General features: G+C 35.2%; 1 protein-coding gene across 1 annotated transcript in view; it reads right to left on the bottom strand.

Annotated features, from left to right (window-relative positions):
* LOC115928334 (extracellular calcium-sensing receptor-like) overlaps positions 1-25,226 on the bottom strand; it is a 69,009-nt gene that overhangs the window by 3,175 nt on the left and 40,608 nt on the right. The window contains exons 2-4 of the mRNA XM_030995495.1: positions 8,215-8,332; positions 5,446-5,592; positions 4,565-4,804 (exon numbers count right to left, since the gene is read on the bottom strand). Coding sequence (XP_030851355.1) covers positions 4,565-4,804; positions 5,446-5,592; positions 8,215-8,332 — 505 coding nt within the window. The remainder of the gene's footprint in view (positions 1-4,564; positions 4,805-5,445; positions 5,593-8,214; positions 8,333-25,226) is intronic.

Genomic DNA, 25,226 nt, shown 5'->3' with positions numbered 1-25,226 from the left:
TTTTGAGAGTGATCAATTGCAATTTCTTCGAAAATTACGCAATAATCTGGCTAAGTTAAATAAAGATAACTACCCGGTTATAATAGGTGGTGATTTTAACATGATTAGGGACATTGAATTTGATTATAACGGGAAATCTTTAAACAGGATTTCGAAAAGATTTAATCGAGAATTTGAAAAATTCATGGAAGATTTGCAGCTTTTGGATATTTGGAGATGTAGGCATTCTTTAAAAAGGCAATTCACTTATATGCAAAACAATCCCTTTATGCAAAGTAGACTAGATTACTGGATAATATCAGAATGTCTAGAGGAAATGGTTATGAAGTGCGATATAATTCCATCTGTTGCCCCTGATCATCATTCAATATTTTTACGTTTATTTGACAAAACAGTCAATAAAACGAATGGAAGAAAAGGGTCATATTGGAAATTCAATAATAGTTTATGTGAAAATGAAGATTATGTTAGAGAGTTAAAAAAGAAAATTTGTCAATTAAAAAACGAATTGCAAACTAAAATAAAAGACAAAAGGTTGTTATGGGATTTTTTTAAAATGAAAATTCGGAGCTTTACACAAAAATTTTCAAAAAAATTGGCTGATCAAAGAAGAACAATAAGAACAGATTTAGAAAAAGAAATACAATGTTTAGAACAACAATTGACGGAAAGCACTAATGCAGATACTTTAGAAAAATTGGAAATACAAAAAAGAAATTAAAGGAAGTTTATAGCTATGTAAATGAAGGAATTAGGATTCGATCACGAGCCTCGTGGTACGAAAGCGGAGAAAGGGATTCGCGTTATTTCAATCAATTAATGCAAAATAACAAAAGAAAGAGTACTATTAAAAAAATTAAAACCTCAGATGGTGCTATTTGCTGCGATGAAAAAAGGATAACTGAAGAAATCCGGAAGTTTTACAGCATGTTGTACAGTAAAGTAGAGTACGAGTGCTCGGATAATTGTTATAATAGTTTCTTTCAAGGTTTACCGAAATTGACTGAAAAATCTCGAGAATACTGTGAAGGATCTATAAGTAATAAAGAATGCCTAGAAATCTTAAAAGAATTAAAACAGAACAAATCACCTGGAAATGACGGTTTTTCTTCAGAATTTTATCGTACCTTTTGGCCGAATATTGGAGATTTAGTTAAAGATGCCTTGAATGAAGCATATAGATTAGGAGAATTAGCATCGTCTCAAAAACAAGCTGTAATTACGTTAATCGCTAAAGATGGGAAAGATCCCTTTTCACTGAAAAATTATAGACCCATTTCCCTTCTTAATGTCGATTATAAAATCTTAACAAAAATTTTGGCTAAGCGAATCAAGAAAGTATTAAATGAGATCATTATGGGAGATCAGGTGGGCTACATGAAAGGGAGGAATATTGGCGAGGCCATTCGCATTATAGATGATATTATTTTTCATACATCCCGTTACAATTTATCTGGTTTTTTGTTAGCTGTAGACTTCGAAAAAGCTTTTGACTCAATTTCACATCAATTTCTTCAAAAAGTTCTGTCGTCATTTGGTTTCGGTCCGTCCTTTCAAAAGTGGGTTAAAGTTTTATACATGAACACTCTAAGTTGTGTATTAAATGAAGGAGGGTCCACTGGTTATTTCAAAGTAGAAAGGGGAGTAAGACAGGGAGACCCTCTTTCTCCGTACCTCTTTATCTTGTGTATTGAAGTAATGGCACACAAATTACGAATAGATAAATTGGTGGACGGAATTAATTTTGGAGATAAGGAAACTAAACTAGTACTTTATGCGGATGATATGACAATTTTTGTTCGCAATAAAAAATCAATTAATAGGTTAAAAGTATTATTTGCAGATTTCGAAAAAATTTCTGGACTGAAAATAAACAACGACAAGACTAAAATATTAAGGTTAGGTTCATGTCAACGTTTAGATTGTGATTTTGCTTTTGGCGAAATAGTTGACTTTCTTAAGGTTTTAGGGATTTTCTTTTCCCTCGATGAACACAAGAAAGAAGATCTAAATTATAAAGAAATCTTAAGTAAAATAAAAACACTTTTAAATTTTTGGAAGCAAAGGGATTTAACACTTATGGGTAAGATTCAACTATTGAAAGTGCACATTTATTCTAAAGTTCTTTATCGGGCGTCACTTACTCCTGTTCCAAAATGGGTTTATGATTCACTGGATGAATTAACTTTTGATTTCATATGGAAAGGAAAAACAGATAAAATCAATAGAAACACCATGTTCTTAGACTATAACCAAGGGGGGTTAAAGATGTTAAATTTTTCTGCACAAGTTAAATCGCAGCGAATTATGTGGATTCAAAAACTTCTAAACAAAGATGAAGACATGAAATGGAAACAATATTTTAACTTTGTCACTGAACACGTGGGTGGAGATTTGATATTTTCATGTGACTATATACCAAGTTTATTAAAAGTGACAGCTCCACAATTTTATAAGGATTTATTAGAAGATTGGGTGAATACGAGACATATAAGGAGTATAGACATTGGTGATGTGGTAATTTTTAATAATAAACTTATTCGATATAAAGGAAGTTGTATATACGATAAGAGGTTGTATGACAAAGGAATTTACAAATTAAAACATATTCTGGAAAACGATGGTAAACTAAAAAGTGACAGGCATTTTATCGATTTAGGTGTTGAAGTAAATGAAATTGAAAAGATCAAGCACTTTTATACCTGTTTACCAGTTTGTTGGAAAAATAATTTTAGAAAGGGAGAAGAAAAAATAATTCTGGAACTGATTTCACTTTGGGGAAGAAAACAACTAATATAGCTGATTTAAAATCAAAACAAATTTATGTACAATTAATAAAGAAAGATGATTTTAAACCTTTGGTTTTTGAGAGAATTGGAAGGAACTATGGTTTTTCTTGTAAGGAAATAGAAAACATATTTTTAAGACTAAGACAGTGTACACTTAACAGTCGATTAAGAGAGTTTCAGTTCAAACTTATACATAATATTATATACAAACCATCACCTCTTCCGTTTTGGTCTTGTCTCGACTAACTTATGCTCATTTTGCGAAAAAGATGAAGAAACATATAAACATTTATTCTATACTTGTGAATTTGCACAATCAGTGTGGGAAATGTGCACGAGATTTTTAGACTTTGAAATACATAACTGTAGTTTGGAGGAAATTCTGTATGGGAAAGAGGAGAGAAATAAAGGAAAATATCAATTAATGAATCATGTTTTAATTCTTGTTAAATATCTGATTTATAGAAATAGAGAACTTAAAAAACCACCCTCTTTTAATGAAATAAAGAATAGTATAATAGGGGATAAAGTAGAAGAAAGGAAATTGGCAGCAATGAGGGGAACTCTCACTATTCATTTTTCTAAATGGGAAAACCTGAGTATTAGACAAACAATTGGAACCCAGAGCCAGTCGTCCACCGGGGGAATGGGGATAAGGGAGAGGTCGGGTAGGGTAGGGTTAACAAAAAGAGAAAACTTTTCTCTCAGGACAACAGTATAAAAAGAAGTATAAGTTGCTACATTGTTAAAACAAAACAAAAATTGGATTATACAACTGCATATGTTTTCTTTGAAAATATGAATTTTTGTTTCAAATATGATGTATAGGAACTAACTATGTAAGTTTCTTTTGAAGCCGTTTGTAAGACAAAAATTTATACTGATTTATAATGTCATCACATTTGCAGTGAGAGTTATGATGATTGTAATTTGTACTATGATTATAATTTGTTTCAAGAGAGAAAAGAATAAAACTGACCATAAAAAAAAAAAAATTAGGTAAGATGTATGGGGGCAGATCCATATTTTTAAACTGTACGAAAGATTTCTTGGGGGCAAATTCAAAACTTAAAAAAAAAAAAAAAAAAAAAAAACGTTTAAAACCTTTCCCCTGAAATTGGATTGCCACTTTTCTGTGGACCTCCAAAGGGGCTTCAAAAACACGATTGTGGGGGGGGGGGGAGGGAGGTTCGTGTGTTTTAGGTATGTCACATTGGTTGTAAGAGGGGATTTTGTATTCCCCCACCCCCCAATCGCCCTGGATCCGCCACTTTGCATGATAGGGAGTAAGATTAGATTAAGCTCCCCTTATATTTATCATCCACTGTTAATTATTTATGTATGTTTTTATATTAAAAAAAATAATGGATAGGATATCTTGTGTGTTATTGTCCTATTTACTCTTGCCATTATTACGCTATTTCCAACCTCTACGGGATCCTGACCTTTTCTAATAATTAAAGTTGCTTAGACTAACTGCGATAGACGCAATTATGGCACCCAGATTATGGCGCCCAGATATCAACGAGTGGCGTTGGGTGGGTACAGACACTGAGGGGGTATCGACTTCATTGGGAGGGGGGGGGGGCATCGGTCTTATCAGGTGAATGAAATTCAGAGAGGGCTGAGAAGATGAAGGCGTGCGAAAGGTGTGGCTTTCTACGTTTTCTTTACTTCTGTCCCTTTACTCTCCTTTTCACCCTTTTCATTTTCTTAACGCCATTTGACCGGGGCACCTGCTTCTGTGCCCTTTGTAGCTGTCATCGAACACTAACCTGAGATCAGTGACGATTCTCTCGAAGTCAGACCGGTCATCGCTGACGCCGAAGATCTTCTTGTAGGCGATGCAGATGTTGTGTTTGGAAGCCTCGTCTTCGAAGACATAGACGCCGCTCACGCCGTACGCCCCCTCATCGTTACCGAGCAGGGCGACGGTATGGAAGCCGAAGTGGTTGGCGAGGTGGGCCATGGCTCGGGCTTGGAACGTGTCCGTCGGGATAGTCCGGGTAAAGTAACTAGAAGAAAGAATGAAGGGAAAACTTAATTTCATAGATAACGAAAAATATATGTAGAAAATTAACTGTGTTGAGAAAACAGTGTAGCAAAGAGATGCTAAAATATGATATGTGTTTTGAATTCTTTGAAAAAAAAGAGCAATTTGGGTAAAGTTTGTAGGAAATCTCTGTTTTTTTTTGGTTTCGATGACATTGGTGCCATAATAAATACAAAATGGGCCGTAGAGAAATAGGATGGTCTTGGATGTTTATTTTTTTTTAAATTAAAGTGACAGTTTTCAGCGGTTAGCTTGCATTCCAAATAGAAACTTCAAATCGTTTTGAAGTGACTTTGAAAGTCATTTACTGTTATTACCCACAACAATGGCGCATATACATTGCCCTTCATATCAAAGGATGAATGCTTCAGATTTTAATACTTTTTGATTATTTTGTTTGTAGCAGGTTCCCATTAGGGAGCTAGTTTTGCTTAGTTTTTTAATAGGCTCTAAGCGGGGGGGGGGGGGGATGGGGTAGGTGCTTACGCCGTCTTCATGTTAAAACTCCTTTGCATTTTGATAAATGGAAATTGTAATACAACTTAAAGTAAAGATTAGAAAGTAAATGCATGTTTTCTGAACTTCTATGATTGTTGTACTTACTTGAATCTTGATTCGCTGAGTATATCACTGGTAGCAGCATAGCTGACTTGAGGCAGAGTGAAGAGATTAAAAAGGCTTGCCACAGAGACGGCTGCACTGCTTGTGGACGGTCCTACTACGGCAGCTATAGACTGATGGCCTGAATCACTGCATGTCGAGTAAGAAACATGAATAGAAAGTTTTCACATTTAGGAGCAAACTCAGAAAAGATCACTGAGGGGAGATGCTTCTTCTCAATGTTCTTACTGCTACAGCAGCTAATGACTATTAACCAGATTCGCTGCGTGAAAAAAATCAACTAGATGGATATTACAAACAGATCTATCACAAAGATTATCTAAAACTCAACCATGGGCGATGCAATTGGCTTGTGCGTCATCTGTTGAATTGTGCGAACATGACAATGATGTATTACGTAATCCGATCATGATTTCTAATGAATGTAAAATAAGGTATTCGAATTGTTCTTGAGTCGATTTTTCAAAAATGGTTGCGATCGAGTAAAAAAAAAATCATGAATATCATGCAGGGAAGATCCCCAGAGCAAAGGGGGGTACCCCATTCCTAGGGCCGCACTGGTGGTCGATGGTGCTACTGGAGGGAGCTATAGACTGCTTTACTAGAACATTGAATTCAAATGAAAGAAAGAAAAACAAAGAAATAATTTTTAGGTGCAAACTCAGAAAAGTTTCCCAATGGAGGGAGAGGCCCCTCCTTCCTTTGGTCGCGTTGATGGTCCTACTACTAATGATGTTAATCTGTTTGATTAAGGAGCATTCTAATAATCCCTATCAACTAGAATGCAACATCCAGTTGCGTAGCTACGGGGAAGGGGAAGAGGGTAAGCACGTTCCCCGTAATTACTCATTATGATGACGAGAAGGATTTTTCCGATCGTGGACAGATCAAATTACTATCTTTATCGTCGGAATAGGGGAGGCCGGTGCAGCCAAGAGTGCTCATCTTTGAAGAAGAAGAAGAAGAAGAAGAAGAAGAAGAAGAAGAAGAAGAAGAAGAAGAAGAAGAAGAAGAAGAAGAAGAAGAAGAAGAAGAGAAGAAGAAGAAGAAGAAGAAGAAGAAGAAGAAGAAAAAAAAGAAAAGAAGAAGATGAAGAAGAGAAGAATAAAAAGGAGAAAAAGAAGAAGAAGAAGAAGAAGAAGAAGAAGAAGAAGAAGAAGAAGATGAAGAAGAAGAAGAAGAAAAAGAAGAAGAGAAGGAGAGAGAGGGGAGAGTGTGTATGTGTGAGAGAGAGAGAGAGAGAGAGAGAGAGAGAGAGAGAGAGAGAGAGAGAGAGAGAGAGAGAGAGAAAGAAAAGAAGAAGATGAAGTAGAAAGAGTTAGATGAAAGAGTAAGAAGAGGCAACCGATAAAGAAAAAAAGAAGAAAATGAAAACAATGAAGAGGCTGATGGAAGAGGAGGAAGGGGGTGGGGAACGGGTAATGTGAGAAAATAAAATTGAAGTAGTGATAATGGAAAAGAGGTAAGTAAACAAACAAAATCATCGCAAATAATCGCAAAGTAGCATCCATTATACGTTCCTTTCGTACAGTTTGCTAAAAATTCTCATTTTCTGCACTGCCAGTTTAGAGCTTGTTTTTCAACAAATGTAAAACATTGAAATCTGTTTGTATCCACCATTGTTTTTTATTTTATTAATAATCAAAGATTGCTGGGCTTTTTGTTTTGCTGATAATGCCGCTTCCCATATTTTCCAAGAAATGCACTCTATTGTATGAAAAGGTAAATCCTGGGGGCGGAGCGCTTGCTTGAGGGCAAAAAAACATATTAAAGGGGACGTGGGCCTCTGCTTATTAATCTATTAATGTGCGTCGCAATGTTCTGATATAATGCACAATACGAATAACGTGTAAACTACATCGGGCTCGATGAAAGGGAAGGTTATTTCATCTTCGACCAGACATAGAATGAGGTTTGCCTTCGAGTGCAAAAAGGTAACAAAATTGTGTTATGAGAATATAGGATAGACATCATTATGCATAGTTAAAGAGCAATCGATCGATGAGTTTCTGATACGTGTAAGACTTAAATTATTCAAGCAACATCAATCATAACTATGAAGACTCGAGCTGTTGCTATTTTACAACCCCGTCACACCGACGAATCGATCAATAACAGACATGGACTAGGTCATTCGGGGGTAATATTTATGGTTGGTCTATTTCCGGTCTGGTGTTAGTCTAAGCGGTGTGAATGGGACGTTACCACCTAGTATGTAATTTTACTTTAATTTGCTTACGGCTACCAGACACCTTAAAGAAATTGGTTATTATCTTGGAAGAAGATGCAATTTTCGATGAAATTTTCCGATTCTAATTTCTTATACGTAATGATTGATCGCTGCAAGCAATATGGAGATTGAGGGGTATTTAAAGTTTTTTTTTTTTTTTTTTTTTTGGGGGGGGGGGGGGGGGGGTGTCGGTAGGCATTCGTGAAATGTTTGCATGTACCCTCATTGCAATTTTTTTCATTCGTTAATTTCTTTATCTCTCTCTCTCTCTCTCTCTCTCTCTTTCTCTCTCTCTCGTTTCTTTCATTATGTAGCTTTTTGATATCTGTGAAGCTCCGCTTCTTTCTCTCCCTACCTCTCTCTTGCCACTCTCTTATTCACCCTAAATTTCCCCCTTCTCCTCTCCCTCACTCCGCATCTCTTCCAGCCCACCCCATATCTCTGCTCTCTCCTCATCCCTCTTAATCTTTCCCCCTCTCTCCTTCTTTCTCATTGTAAATTCTCATCGCGTATAAACCTACCTGTCGCAATTTGATGAATCCTGTGTAGCGATGAAGTAGACCGAGTTCCTCACGGCGATATTGGGATCAGTGCACGTGTCATATATGTCAAACCCTGAGGGATAACAAGCAAGAGAATGTGTTCAAAATCTTGATTTTACCTTGAAGAATAATTATATCAAACACACATATGGATCGAGGCCTATTGATTTGGTGGGGGGGGGGGGGGCAAAGAAATATCGAAATCAGAGGCGTATATATAGAGGATAACGTTATAAGCCGGAGTATTAAAGCACACACCCTTACACATACTCATTACACATTTAAACCTCGCGAAAAATGAAACTCAATGTAACTTTAATACAATGGGTGTACATCACCCTGTACTTCTCATACACACTCTCTCTACGTATAATTCTAGCGAGGATGCCGCCCCTCCCGCGGTTTCTCACTTATGGATACGCCAGTGGAAGTTTAATTGAACGCTGCAACTTGAGACATCCTGACCGAGAGGGAAACTTGCAATCAGTGTATATACTGTACATCTTCCGGGGCTGCCGGGATACAACACACGCTCTTCTCATAATATACTCCGGGGTGGGGGAGGGGGGGGGGTTCCATTGCCCATGTACGGTTTCTCACTTATGGATACGCCAGTGGAAGTTTTATTGAACGCTGGAACTCGAGACATCCTGACCAAGAGAAGACTGATGGCCAAAGATATCAGTTTACCAATGTACCCAAATTGTTTTGCATGTAAAGTTAATATCAAACAAATCGTTCATATATATGTAAATGCCAAACAAAAATCACTTCAAAGTATTCAAGATTATAATACAAATATTAGAAAGACAATTAAACTCAAATAAAAAAATCACGAAAGTTTGTTATTACTGATTGCATATGGTGCAAAAAGAGAATAAGCGACAGGGCCAACAAAAGAGAATAAACATTTGTTGAATAAGATCATTAACACAATAATACCTAGACAATATTATATTCATAATACCCAAACAAAGTACAACTTACAGTATTATAATATTAGTTTATAGGAGTCCCATTAGAAGAATTGGAAGAGAAAAATGTTCAATTAGAAAAAACGCGTTGTATTAATTAGAATATCAGAACATATTGAACATGAGAATGTGAACATATAAATAACATTTACCAGTGGGTAAGAAAAAGGCACACAGAGTGAGGTTACACCAGAAGATACATCGCTCAATAGCATAAGTACTGAAGCCCTACTGTACTACTTATAGCTTATTGCGCCCTTTATACAGCTCACAATGCCGAAGCGATACCCGTTGATCCCCCATGATGCCCTTTTTCTTATGTTAATTGAGAGAGCTGATTTGATGAGATAACCACCTGATCTCGCAGGGAGGTCTAATTCCTCCATGCCAAACTAGTGTACAGGGGCTTTAAAGCCCCTTTAAAGTCTTGTGAGCCCCACAAATTTTACGACAAAATCAAAATCTACAATTTCTGTTATTTCAACTTCGCTCTCCCTCATCTTACCCACCAAGAAATCATAATCAGTCTATACATCACTTTCATCCACCATATATTGGGGTCTGAGCTTCCAAATATCTCTAACGGAGACCGGATGAAAAGGAAGGAGAGATAGAGAGAGGAGGGGTAGGGCAAGAGGGAGAGGGGGAAGAAAGTGAGGGAGGGTATATATATATATATATATATAATATATATATATATATATATATATATATATATATATTATATATTATTTGTGTGTGTGTGTGTGTGTTTGTGTGTGTGTGCAGTGGATTTTGAGAAAGCTTTCGACTCTGTATCTCATAGATATTTATTTCAAATATTGAAATTGTTCGGTTTTGGAGATTCATTTTGCTCTTGGGTAAAATTATTGTATAAAGGGATAAGTAGTTGTGTTATGAACGGTGGTCACTCCACGGGGTATTTTGAAATAGAAAGGGGAGTAAGGCAAGGGGATCCATTATCGCCATATTTGTTTTTGGTTGCCATCGAAATTTTGGCGCATGCAGTAAGGAGGGACAACGGTATTAAAGGGATTACATTTGGAAAATCTGAAATTAGGCAAGTGTTATATGCAGATGATATGACAATATTTTTGAAGGATATTGATTCGGTTAGAAGGTTGCAATATATTTTTGAATCATTTGAAAAAATTAGTGGTCTTAAAGTGAATAAAACAAAGACACATTTTATGTGGATGGGTGAGGATGAGAACAAACCTGATGGGCCTTTATTTGGAAATTTGGTTAAGGAAATACATATTTTAGGGGTTAGTTATTCATTAGATCGAAGTTTAAAAGATGATTTGAATTATAAAGAAATTCTAAGTAAAATAAAAAAAATGCTTGTATGGTGGAAACAAAGAGATTTAACTATTATGGGTAAAATACATTTGCTAAAAACTTATGCGCTTTCAAAATTAAATTATATTTCATCTCTCGTTATTGTCCCTCATTGGGTATATAAAGAAGTTGCAAAAATTTCATTTGAATTCATATGGAGGGGGAAAGATAGAATTAAACGGGCAATAATGTATCAGGATTATGACTTTGGAGGATTAAGAATGATTAATTTTGAAATGTCCGTTAAAATACAGCGCATAATGTGGATAAAACGTCTTTTATATGGAGAGAAAAGTTTGGGATGGAAATTGTTTTTTGATCATTGCTTACAGTTTGTGGGTGGTAGATTTATTTTTTTATGTGATTATGATTTAAACAAGATTAAACTCGTTTTAGATATTCCACCATACTATATGGAAATGTTGCAAGCATGGCAAGAGACAAGTAATTTAAGATATTTGGAGGGTTATATTAATCCAATTATTTTTAATAATCAGAATATATGTATAAATGGAAAAAGTATATTTGATAGATACTTGTTTGAAAGAGGGATTGTTCAACTGAATCATTTGGTTGAGAAAGGTCATGTTAAGCCTGTTAAATATTTTATGAACCTCGGTATGAAAGGTAATAATTTGCTTATGATTATTGATATTTATGATGCGATACCCAGGTTATGGAAGGATGATTCAGGGTCAATAGAATTCCTCGAGGTTGATTTGATAAGCTTTAATACTTATTTCCATATTTCTAGTAAAAAAATACAGTTTGTGGATGTGGGTTCAAGAACAATCTATGATTATTTCATCAAAGCACTGCAGCGAACGTATGATTTGCAGGTAAGGGATGGGCAAAATGACTATGATTTTATAGATAAAGAATTAAAAGAAATATTTGTGAGACCAAGAATTACTATACTCATTAGAAAACAACGTGAATTTCAATTTAAATTATTGCATGGAGCCATATACACTAATGAGCATCTTCATAGATTTGGTTTTGTTGGTGATAATTTATGTTCGTTTTGTAAGCAGGAAATAGAAACATACAAACATTTATTTTTATCTTGTGGGAGCGTTCAAAGGTTATGGCAGGCTTTAATACAACTTTTTGAGTTAGATGAAATTAAAGATTTAGAATGGCGAGATATATTTGTTGGGTTGGTAGGTAGTTCATATAGAATAAAAATGTGTAATACTATCATTTTCATGGTGAAGTATGTTACATTTATGTCAAGATCGGGGGGGCGAGTACTAACTTTAGAAAAGATGAAAAAAAGCATTTTTAAGTATAGGGATGAGGAAAAGAAAATAGCAATTAAAATGGGAAAGCTAGGATCACATTTTTTAAAGTGGGAGCAGCTTAAGATTAATTAAGATTTGCTTTCTTCTCCACCGTGAGCTTGTTAAAAGCGTAACTCGATTTTGCGGCCTGGATAACTTATTTAGTATATTTTTCTTAAGTTGAGAATGTTGGCAGACATCCACTGAGTGAGTACTGTGTGTGTGTGTGGGGGGGGGTGGGTGGGTGGGTGGGTGAGTATGTGTGTGAGTGGGTGAGTATGTTTGTGTGATAGAGGGTGAGTATGTCTGTGTGATGTAGGGGGCAGGGAGGGGGCAGGATTGTTTCAGTAAAATTATCTCCAGATTTGTTTTTTTTTTTTGTAATATATAGTAAATAACATTTACAATTGACATATTATGTTTAGGTACTTATACGTTTACTTTGTTGTTAAGTTATATTATACTGCAAATAAGTTTGTGTTTAATTATGTTTATGTAAAAGCATCAATATTGAACACGTTTATTTTATTCAATTGTATGTCATGGTTTGTGTTACACATCTGGAGAAATAAAACAAAATTGTTAAAAAAAAAAAAAAAAAGTGTGTAAATAAATATATATATATATATACAAGTGAACGACAGGTACATGTAAGAGCGGAAGAAAAGAGGGAGAGGGAGAAATACACCGAGAGTGAGGGGGAGAAATAAAGGAGAAAAACGGAGATCGAGATAGGGGAGAAAAGAATAAAGAGAGAGAGGGGGAGGAGGAAAAAGGTTGGGGAGATACAGAGAGCAAAATTAGGGAAGAGCGGGAGATGAGAGGATACGGAGAGATATACCGAGAATGAGGGGAGAGGGGGAAAAGGAGAGAAACAGATGGAGATAGCAGAGATTCAGATTCAATAGAGAGAGGGGGAATACATCGAGAGAGAGAGAGAGAGAGAGAGAGAGAGAGAGAGAGAGAACATGTTTTATCAAAACCATTCATACCGGGCACTTGGGGAATATGTTTTCAATTTCCGTCGATACATCTACATTGTACGAGTGGATGAAAAGAAACAAATGTTCATTATCCACATCGCAGCATTCCATCAAAGCTATTTCTACTTCTGCCAAAATTACTTTCTGATTGATGCTCTTGGGATTTGTGCGGGATAGCGTTCGAGAAAATAATGTGCAGTTCGGTGTGACAAAATAATGAACACGCGTAATAAAACCACTTGATACACTGTTTTATGATGCGTGAAATTCTTCATAACATTTATTTCCCATTACAAATCCAAGCAGAGCGAGTTACGATTATAATGATATTGAAATATCCACATGAATTCAATAAAGGAGTACATGAAAGATAATTGCAGCTAAGTACTCGGTGACGCATCATTTAACACTAATCATAGGCAACAAAGAATAATACTGCTATACAGATAGTAGAATACAGCATTTAAGAATACAGAACTAACACAAATGATGTAGGATGAACCGCAAATGTAGTAGATATTGGACGATGTTATTATTGTACTTTAATAAGGATTTTGACATTTGTTATGATATACACTTTGACAAAAAAAACTATTCAAAATAATGTATGCATAATTGTAAATATTGCATTCGTACTGTGTACATACTAGATATATTCACTCTGTGTATTCTCACTATAGGTACACATTGTATTTATACTGCATTCACACTGCGTGTGGACTGTGTTTACACTGTGTATATTCTGTATTCACACTGTGAACACATTGTATGCAAACTGTGTGCATATTGCATTTATACCGTGTGCGTACTGCATTCACATGGATTACATACTGTATTCCCACTGTGTATGATATATTGTGTGATCCAGTGTTACACATTGGAGCCACATAGAGAACCACAGAGTACACACTCTACAAAATGATGTGGTGTTTGTGTCAACTGCATTCATACTTTTCACACCTATACGATTTACCATGATTGATGCAATACACAAGTAGGTAAATTATCAACACAAAGATTGTATATGAATTACCGTTGGTGATTTTATAAAAAAAAATGTATCTGAAGTAATGCATATTGATCAATTATTCATATTGTTCCCAAGTATCTTTCTATTTTCCAATGTTTTTCCCCATATTTGTAATAATTAGTTTGCCTATATTTTGGGTAAAAAAAGTGTTCATTGACCGTGTGAATGAACTTGTGTAATAAATAAAATAAATCCGTTGAGTTACATGGAACATGGTTCCAGGAAAATGAAGTCGAAGTCCCGAAACGTGTGCAATGTGTCGATACTGAGATTTACTAGGCGTTATCACCACAGTGTCAACCGTTAGCTAGATTCACATTACCTTCTAAAAACACAACCATTTAAAAACACACTGTACTGACAGTGTGTCCACTTCTAGTACACACTTGTGAGCATTGTCTACTTCTTCAGTAACACATCGGAAGTCTAATTTACAGGCCTAAAGCCCATCGCATACTTTACGATACATAACAGAAGAAGGGTGCAATTATATGAACAATACAGTAACAGTACTGTGGAAGATTGAAAGATAGAGTTGTGTTCTGGTCATGCGATTGCATTGTGAAAGAAACGGTGTGGAATCGACCAGAAAAGGGTTGATCATCTAGCATAATTGGTGTGTACTGCAAGGTTCTGAAATCATCAACATGATAAGAAATTTGGACCAGTCTTTGTAAAGTTACAAGCACTGTACACAGAAATATGTATATGGGACTACACAAACATCTGCCATAAAATCCGTGTTGTTTGTAGTTACATGCCATATTTAGAATATCAAGGCATTTGAAGAGCCATGCTTTACAAAGAACTTTTTTTTATCTGATGTTCTTCCACACTTGCATAATAAGAATGATAACGCTCACATATTATTTATTGTTCACCTCTTTCCAGAACTCAACTTTCTCTTTAAACATGTAAAATCGTCCTGATTGCTGACTGGCTTATCAAGTGGGAACCCGCAAATCGAATTAAGGGGATAGTTTAGGACGTTCAGGCAGTCGATTGATAGCAAAGAATGGGCTCTAAATTAATTGGACAATATCATTCACTTTCAAGTCCAAGAGACACCTCCGTCTCTTATTGTACGGCTTTCAATATTTGGCATAAATTTAAAATCAAAGTATTCGCACATAACGATTCGAAAGGTCAATCGGGTAGATTCCATGTTTCCACACATCAATAACCAATGTCACTGCACTTTTCATTCCAAAATCAGTTTTATTTTACAGTAGAAAATGGACAAGTATATTTATATCGCGCATGCGCAATTAATCTTAAAGCAGTGAATCAGTGCTGTACTAATCAGTTATCAAAATAAGAATTTTCTCACCACTGAACACCTGTAAATCCTCATAAAACAAACCGAAAGTAAATAGTACAATTTACCAAGGCGAGTCGCGTTTTAGAGATTGTGGATATTTTCCAGATAAAAGGTTTAATGACTGACAGTGATTTATTTGACAAGGCTACCAAATTGTTTCAGTTTAACTTATTTAATTTTCAGACGAATGAAATGCGCTTGAGGAAAGTTAATCCTCTATTTATGAAAAACCATAAACACAAAAAGGGGCATACGCAAGCGGATAATGGTCAGATAAAATTGGAGTTTTTTAGTAGCCACACATAGATCCAACAAAAGTACAACATTTGGCTCGTTATCGTGAACATTTAAATGTAAATGAACAGATCAACGATGTGTGGATTGGGACAACGCAACCTTGATGCATAGTATGTTTTACCTAAGTGACAAAGTTATGTTATAACAAAAGTTCTATTCAGTATGAAAGACCTCTGGCAAGCTTTATAATGTTTCTCTTTCTCTCACAATTAGGCTGATCCACCTACGGGAAAATCAAACGAAAGACTGCCCCATATTATGATAATTTTCTTTTTCTTTTTAGTTGCCGTGTACGCTATAGGTGCCTTTACAGGTGTCGTGGGCTTTCGCAAATTGTTCAAATAAATCCGTCTTCCTCTCCATTTGATACTTCTGGATCCGCCTCTACGCTGTTTTTTACATTGTCATGATCATATTCTTTACATATGAATTGATATTAATTACGGTGGATCACAAATTATTTGTTAACATTGTACCACACTAGCAACCTCAGTCAATTCTCCGTATTCAATGCCTTCAGTCTCTGATTTGTTCAGGTTACTAATTAACGTCAATAACACAGATACGGCCTGGCTATATATTTACTCTGTCGACAAATTGAGCAAACATCGACGGATTAAGATTTAAATCACCCGACATTTTTTTTTCTCTCGTTGATATTTGCAACATAAATGTTTGGGTAAGGGATTTATTCTAAGCGCTGGCTTCTGGGTACAAATTGCTTTTTCCAAAATCCTGTGACGTCATAAAAGTCTATTTTTAGAATTTCTCAATTTTGTCTTCTTTTTCCGAAAGAGCATACAAAATAATGTCCAAATGTCGAAAACCAATTGAATATGTTGAGTATTGGCTGAGATATGACCATCTGAATAATTATATGTCATATGGGAACTCAGTGTTATATGCTCTGGCTCCTAGTGGTTAGGAGCCAGAGCATATAACACTGAGCTCCTATGGGGAGTATACTTAATCAGATGGTCATATCTCAGACAATACTTAACATATTCAATTGGCTTTCAACATTTGGACATTATTTTTGATGCTCTTTCGGAAAATAAAGAAAAATGGAGAAATTCAAAAATTAGATTTTTGATGACGTCACACTTCACCACTCAGGAAGAAATGGGTTTACTTAAAATCTGTCTTCTATGCCTTCTGACATAAAGTGTGTTGCGTTCAGACGCAACTAAAAAAATGTAAACTTAAGATGATTTTCATTTTCAGGATTATGCGTTTATTTATTATTTTTACTTGTCAACTTTTCTGTGATGCGAGAGGAAAAAGGTCAAAATTAACGTATTGAAATCACCACATAAAAGATAATTGTTAATTAACGTGAATGATTTCCAAACAACAAATCTTGCAACGTTTGTTTTTGGCAGTGTGTCGTAGAAGTATTGGCCTAGCATAGACAGCAAATGTTTTGATATTTCCGACTACACAGTGATTCAAGGACTTAAGCTTGTGTTATCATTATGACGCATTCTATCACACCATTTCCAATAGATACATTTGAATGACGTAGGCCTTCATATCTGTTCTTTTTTAAATCAAAGCAACAAACCGTTTAACCATTGGGAAATATTATCCTAACCGTTGTTCCTTTTCTACTTCGGAATATAATTAATCATAAAGGGAAGAATGAAATATTGCGCCTTTGATCCAGTTGAATATCATCACGATAAAATCTAATGAGCTACAATGAAAATTATCATTTCGATCCCTAAAGACTAACATTTATTCCAGCTGGGACGAATAACATCCAAATTCTTCATCCCATATTTACAATATAGAACACATTGATTTCATCCTAAACGTAGCGCCTATTTCAGTTTTCATTATCGTCCAAATGTCGTAATAAGTTTTGATTGCCTTTAGTATATTTTTCCCGAAATTCCGAGTTACACGGACATGGAAGTGTCCCGAAAGCAATTTACCAATACTGCCTAATACTACCCCAATTAGACTGATTAATTTTTTCTTGCTATAGATGAGTTCGAAAGGAATTTTTTTGGCGATTAAACGCTGCCAAAAGCGTACTTCCTATTTCTTGAAAGTTCATATAAAGATAATAGTTGGTGAAGGTAATTATGTCTTTGTTTGTTTACGCTTTCATAATATGAATAAAAACAGGAACATTGAAATAAAGAGTATGACATGTAATATTGTTTATTTGACATTTGATATTGTTTCTGAGTAGCTTATTATGTATAAATAAAACCTGTATAGATTTTTATTCAAAAGTGGTGACTGTTGGAAAATGTCTGACAAATATGTGTTTTCATGAGATTTATTAACCATATTGTGAGACACAGATTAAATCAAAGATTTATATCAGTCAAAAGAAATGTAAAATAAATCCGATGGCCATCATTAATATATGATTCACCTCTCTTAAATAACTGAATAAAATATATTTGAATCTTAATTGACATCGAAACTTTAAAAATGAAAAAAAATAAGTGTCCTTTTTCAACCAAGCTGAATTTTACTGACTTTAAATGAGTGAAAGCTTTCATTTTAACGGCTACTGCATAAATTGGATTCAGTCCTCATCAATAACCGAATAAAATATATATTCAATCTTTATTGACATCGAAACCTTAACCCCCCCCCCCCCCCAATCCTTAATATTTTGATAAATTCACGGAATTTTAAAATAGGTGTCACATTATAGGCCACATATTTAAAAAGGTATCATATTTTGTTTAATGGTATGCTCAAGTTATCTTTATTTTGATTAAAAGGTTGTTGTACATTCAAGTGGGTTAACAATACCGTAAGATATAAAAAAACAAAAACAAACAAAGACAAAAACACGTGCATTCAAAGGGATTGGGTAACTTTGTCACAGAAACTGAAACAAAATTCTGGATTTAGCTCATGCTGCAATGATAATTATAAACCTATTAAAAAATTATTAACAAGATATTTATGATTGGAACTCGAAATCAAATTTTGCGTTTCTTAACGGTTTTTATAACACTACAGTCTATTGAGGAAAACGAGTATGGTAAAAAACGGTCATTTAAAGATTTTTACTTTTTAGAGGCACTTCATGATTATTTTAAAACGCAATTTATTTAGGGAGTCAATATTACACCATATCAAAGACATTGTAGGGCCATGCATCTCATATTTAACATTGTTAAACGATGCCTTCAGCTATTGACACTGAAAAGACGTGTCAACATTGTCGTTGTACGCTCTATTAATATGTCAAGCTATTTCTAAAATTAACTTACGGCTTTACAGATAAAGTTACAGATAAATGAAGTCCATTATTTCAAGTATGACTGTACATATATTGGTATTTCACAAATGAGATATTTGGCGTTTGGATGAGGTGATACTGTGATATCCAATCAATTATATTGTATTTATTTTACGAATCAGCAGCGTGTGGTCACTTTGATCGGGCGTGGCGTGAGCCTATAGCCATTGAAAGGGGCATCGTGTCATGGGGAGGGGGGGGGCTGCTCGTACTAGTTGGATGAAATGCAAAAGAGCATCGAGGACGTTGAGTGGGGTAGATCGTGGAAAATTGCAACCATCTTCTTTTAGTATCTTGCCTCCCCTCTCTTCCTTGCTCTCTCTCTCTCTCTCTCTCTCTCATTTTATATTCTTTTTCGCCATTCGATGGGGTGAATGTGTCAGTGCCCTCTGTACCCCCGTCATCCGCCAATATGCTCCATAATTATATTTCGTAATAAACATCAACTGATTAGGGCGATTAATTAAGCACCTGTGGTAACATGGACCATACCGTAATAAGACTTCGACCCTTAACCTTCGTCTTCTCAAACCCTAATCGGCTGGTCGAGCTGGACTGACAGAAGCGTGTTTGTCCAACGTCTAATTACTCAACGATGCTACTGATAATGCCTCACCGCTATATTATTATCATAACAAGTTTGTGTGATAAAGCGTGTAAGAAAATGACCGTTATATGATAATACGCCATGCGGTGAGCTCTCAGAAAAAAGAACCCAAGATTGAGTAGAGGTGGACACCCTCACCATAACTACGATCATGAGCGATTGGTTGTGAGGGCCATAACAGGCCCGCGACCGATTTAAAGGTATATATGGCATACTACCAATACAAAAACATATAATGACCCCTCTCCCCCCCCCCCCCCCCCCCCCCCATTATTGTATTCTTAGCACGATCATTCTAAATTTGGATTCGGAAGGGGGGAATGGGAAAAAGTCCGAGAACCGTTTCCAATTTAATATCATTTTCGAAACAAATTAGTGGAGTAATGATTGTGTATAAACGCATCTGAGACCCTACATGGCCAGCAAAATGCACTCTTAGCCTTGTTCAGATATGGCGCGCTTAACTGCGGCAAAAAAGAAAAGATCGCCACAGATGGAAGTAACCATGATTTTGATATTTTGTATCATTATATTTATTGTGATAATCATCTATATAGATATATGTTATTAAAATAAATGTAAACTAGGTTAAGAAAAGATAACTTATCAATTCGAAAGTGCATGGAAAAACTGAATAATTACAACATGTATTACTTTACGATTATTTGATATCAGTTGTTTAAATAAGTAGAATCAGTAGTTAATATGAAGATTGCTAAAAGTATTGATTTCTTATATTCTTGTATGCATTTATAATTTGTAGACTGAATTGTATGAGTCTCCGGACTTTTTATTCAGCATGTTTTTATTTACAGTAAACTAGAATTGAATTGAATTGAATTGAATTGAGTCATACTAATTATGAAAGTGACGTACACAAGGAACGAGACGTCTTATCATTTGTATCATCTTTTTTGTCCTTCCAGTCACAAACCAAAAGTATCTCAGTACTGCAAAGTGCTATGCCTTTGGGTATACACGTTTGTCGTTTTTTTCTTCTTCTCCAAGTAAGAAATAGGGCTCTAAAACTGTCGCTTTAAAAACGCTTGAAGCCGCCTTGAAATAATTAGACGGCCATTTCTACCGTTTTGAACTACTTGTTAATTCAGCGCCGTTTAAAACTTTCATTATTCATAATGTTGTTCATTCATCAAGGCGATAATCTGTTAAGGCTCAAATTATCAATGTAAACACAATTAAAGTAACATTCTTTCAATTCAATTTCAATTTTTCGGTTCAATAAACATTTATTTCCTTCACAAAAACAAAGTAGATATCATGAAATATATAATTACAACTTTAAGTAGGAAGAAGGCGAAATTCAATTAAAGCCAATGCCATGTGGTGGGGTCGTCATAACAATACAGACATGTAAACATACAAACTACATAATAATCATAATATAATTAAAATATCAAAAACAATAAAGAGATACGGAGAAGAGGAAAATATAGGAACAAAGCGGACCTAGGAGCAACCCCTGAGGAACTCCACATAAGACATTGTCAAATATGTCATTTGTGATCCATATTTGTACATTGTTGACGATTATTCTTATAATTTGTAAACCAGTCATGCGGGACACCAGGAATTCCATAATGGTTATAGTTAAGACAAAACAATTTGTTGCTCAATAGTATCGAATGATTTCGATAAACTAGAAAATGCCTATTGTATATTCACTTCTTTGAAATGAATCAATTATTCTATTAATTAGTTCATTTAAAGCCATGGAACCCTGAATACCCTTAGAAACCCATATTGATTTCTACATTGAATATTGTGCTGATCTAAAAAGATCCACTGTGCGTTTGTAGACAATTCGTTCTAGAAGCGTTTAGAAGACATGAAGGAACAGAGATTGGCCTGAAGTTAGATAATTCTTCCTTGTTTCCACTTTTGGAAACTTGAGAAACTTCATCTCGTTCAAATTTATGCGGGGGGGGGGATTCTTTTCAATAGAAATAAATCAAATATGTGACGTAGAGGTTCACTAAGTTCTGCGATGACAGATTTATTAAAACATAGTCTAAACTTATCAATCCCCATCGCGAATTATTTTACTGCAAAACATAATGCCTGATAATACAGATTGAAAAATGCCATTAACAGTATAAAACCCCAATCCAATGAGACTGATTCCAGGCTGCCCTAAATTATTGCACAAGGTCGAAACACAATATTTTTGACAACAATTATTATAGGAAATCATTTTCTTTGTGAGATTTATGATTGCTTTGGCTTAAGCCTACAAAGAATCGTATCCTGTGCATATTACACATTGTAATTTGCTATTTGTTTTCCCAATGAATTATTTTATTTCATTAAATATCATTTTGCTTCAGTCATTCGCAAATTCAGGAAATTGTTTCGAGACATGCGATATATTAGATCAGTATACTATTAACTGATAGCTATTTGGTTATTATTAGTCTATTTGCATTTCGATATATTATTAATGATTTCCTTTCCTGCATGCAGAAATATATTCAAGTTGTATGCAACTATTCCATGCAGACCAAGGAATGCATGTGCAGGATAAGCCGAAATTAATTGCTTTTTAAATTGAGCCCGTGTCCTATCCTTCTCTGATGTTGCAAACGAATTATATCTTGGGATTCAGCATGGCATATTTTCAAATTAAAACGATTGACAAATGTTTCTACATAACAATGAGTCTCTCTCTCTCTCTCTCTCCCTCTGTTTCCTTGTCTCTCTTTATTTTATAGAAAAATTAAAATGGCGTGTACACTACAATAAACATGATACATACTTTTTTTTATCAAAATATGATATATATTACTTTTAGTAATCGTGTAAGAATGGCATGCATGTGGGAGCCCGTTTTCCATTATGCAGTATCTCGTTATATTAATAACATCCTAACCTACAGGGAAAAAACACCGGAATTTCTCAAATGAAAAAAAAAACAAGGATATTTCACAATATTATGAAAGGAATATGTTACGATTTAAGAATACTTGAACGCACTTTAACATGCTTAATTTACTTGAAGCGATGTGACGCATTAACAATCTATCATAAAAAGGAGAAATATATATTTTCCACCCACGGAATACAAGAATTAAGTGTTTTGCTCACTTTCTAATCACACCAGTGAGCATTACATTGAAACTTGTAACTGAATCATGTCTGGTTACAACAAATTCTAAGAACACGTTGATTGACGCATAAACATGGCTAAATTAAATCCCGTACAAGCGAGAAAATATGAAAACGAATCACAGAATCAGAGCATTTTATTTGTGCATTTTTCTTATAGTAATCAAAGCGCCAACAAATAAAATCACAATCCGCGAACTCAAAAAAAACAAAATGGCGTCGAGAGGACCTGTACTTTGTTTCATCAGATACTTATATCGCCTAATAATGGGTATCTCTTTTTCAATTTGACACATTTCGAGGTGAAAGGCATGCGACAGGATCGTAATGAAAAAGTGCACAAATATTTCTTTTAAAAAGTGTGTTGAACTATAATGTGAGGAAAGAGACATTTCGTTTGGTTTTGTCACAATCACTTCTTTTTAGCATCCTTGGGATAAGTGTCCATTTCATTTAAAATACAGAGTAGCCACCTCACTCTCTCTCTTTCTCTCTCTCTCTGTCTCTATCACTCTTTCTCTCTTTTTTTCTCTCTCTCTACCCCCTCTCTCTCTCTCTTCTGTTCTTTCTCTCTCTGTCTCTTATCTCTCTCTCTCTCTCTCTCTCTTCTATTCTTTCTCTCTCTGTCTCTTATCTCTCTCTCTCTCTCTCTCTTCTATTCTTCCTCTCTCTCTGTCTCTTATCTCTCTCTCTCTCTCTCTTCTATTCTTCCTCTCTCTGTCTCTTATCTCTCTCTCTCTCTCTCTCTCTTCTATTCTTCCTCTCTCTGTCTCTTATCTCTCTCTCTCTCTCTCTCTCTCTCTCTCTTCTATTCTCTGCGTTATAAATCTCCGTCTTTCTCTTCCTCTACTTTAATTTTGTATGTAACGTCTGTCTGTCCCTCTTTCTGCCTTGGTCTCTCCGTCTATATCTGTGTCCATCTCTACCTTGAACTCTCTCTCTCTCTATCTATCACCCTTCCCCCTTCTATTTATCTGTTTTCCCCTTTCTTCACGCTACTGTACGTTTCCATTTCTTCGTGCAGTCTCTATCCTCTCTCATTTCTCTTTTTGTTTAACTTCTCCCTCTCTCTTCCCCTCTCTCTCTAATCATTTATTGTCTTTACTCATTTTCTATTTTTCTCCCTCTCTCTCTCTCTCTCTCTCTCTCTCTCTCTCTCTCTTTTCTATGTATATTTCTACACACACACCCACACACGCACACACGCGTACACACAACATACACAAACATACTCTATACAAAGCAAGCGAAGTAACTCATTTCTTTTGTTAGCCAAACCAGCAGCTTTTTATTCTAATTATCATTTCGCTGGTGTTGTTCTCAATAAAGAGAAACAAAACACAAAAATCTCCTAATACATCTATGTGTCCATTATTTCGTGAAATGGATCAGGCTCCATTTCCTTTTTTCCTTAAAAATCATCATAAACCACGGAGGGAGCGAAAAGAGAATGGATGTAAACATATTGGACGCACAAAATGGTGGAAGAAGGATATAGGATATAATCTTTAATGGATAAAGGCCCTGTCCCAGTAAGTAATGGAAGAAGATGAGCCGTAGGGAAGGACAGGTGTAGAAGCATTGCGATCGAGGAAGCTACCGCGAGGCTGGCTAACCCAATACAAGATACATAACAATACACAATACATGTCAAAAGAAATGAAGAGGCATTATGCTGTGAGGTCTCCTGGGAAGATATGTATATTTGACATATTGATTCCTCGATGCATCGTTGAGAACCAACCTTTCGCAGGGCTGTTAAATCCGATTTAAAGTCATGTTTTTTCCATTTCAATTCTTTTTCCACGTCAAGGGGACGTTGAAAAAGCCACTTTTAAAAAGAAACATCACAAACAGACACAACTAGTCATTTCCTTTAAAGACGAATCCCGTAGCAGTTAACAACCATTCTATAATCGAGCAGCAAGATATAAAAGAAACTATTATGTTCCACTTCATTACTGGAATGAAAATGTATTTGCCATGAGATATCAAAAGCGATATGAGTTATTTATGACAGTACCGTAGCAACAGTTGCATATTAGAACATGGATATCGCGCGATTCTGAGCATATCTGATCACTGAGGGATCGGTAGTTTACCCGATAAGTGCTTGGGTATGAGTATGAAATGTCATCGTTAATGAGATTATGCTACTCATAAACCATTTATGATTTTGCTTAGAATTCATATGTATGCAATAGTGGGTCTTTGGTTACAGGTCTAGCCGAATACGCAATTTTACTTTCTGTAGGCAAGACAGATATATTATTTTACACGTAACTCATTGTGATGTAAATACATAATGTATCCTCATTTCTGGAGATTCTCAGTATTCTGAACTATAATGAGAATCTAAAGATGTGTATTAATGCTCCTGATGTGGTAAAACAAATGATGGAGAGAAAAATAATAACGATGTTGAATTATTTTCTGTTTCTATCGTTCGATATTAATGGATTACTGCTTTCTCTACATTTACGTCACGCTTGAAGCGTTGCCTATCATTTTAAAGTCCTAGATTAATCCATAATCATATTTTGTCAATCAAATAAGCTCATAATACTATTACAATTACTGACACGTAATTAATATTTAACTGCGAACTTTATATCTATACATTCTCGCATGTCTATTAGTATATCTTCGTAAATAAGAACAGACGGCACTTGACAGGTTTTAATCATGCCTGGAGGTATAACCGAGCTGTAAATTCAATCACCCTTGCTCACAATTTTGAAGAGACCGTCATTTAAGC

Source organism: Strongylocentrotus purpuratus, unplaced genomic scaffold (assembly GCF_000002235.5).
Source record: "Strongylocentrotus purpuratus isolate Spur 01 unplaced genomic scaffold, Spur_5.0 spur5_contig_853, whole genome shotgun sequence".
Classification (NCBI taxonomy): domain Eukaryota; kingdom Metazoa; phylum Echinodermata; class Echinoidea; order Camarodonta; family Strongylocentrotidae; genus Strongylocentrotus; species Strongylocentrotus purpuratus.
Note: the sequence above shows the minus strand (reverse complement) of the source record. Positions and strands in the feature narration are given on the sequence as shown.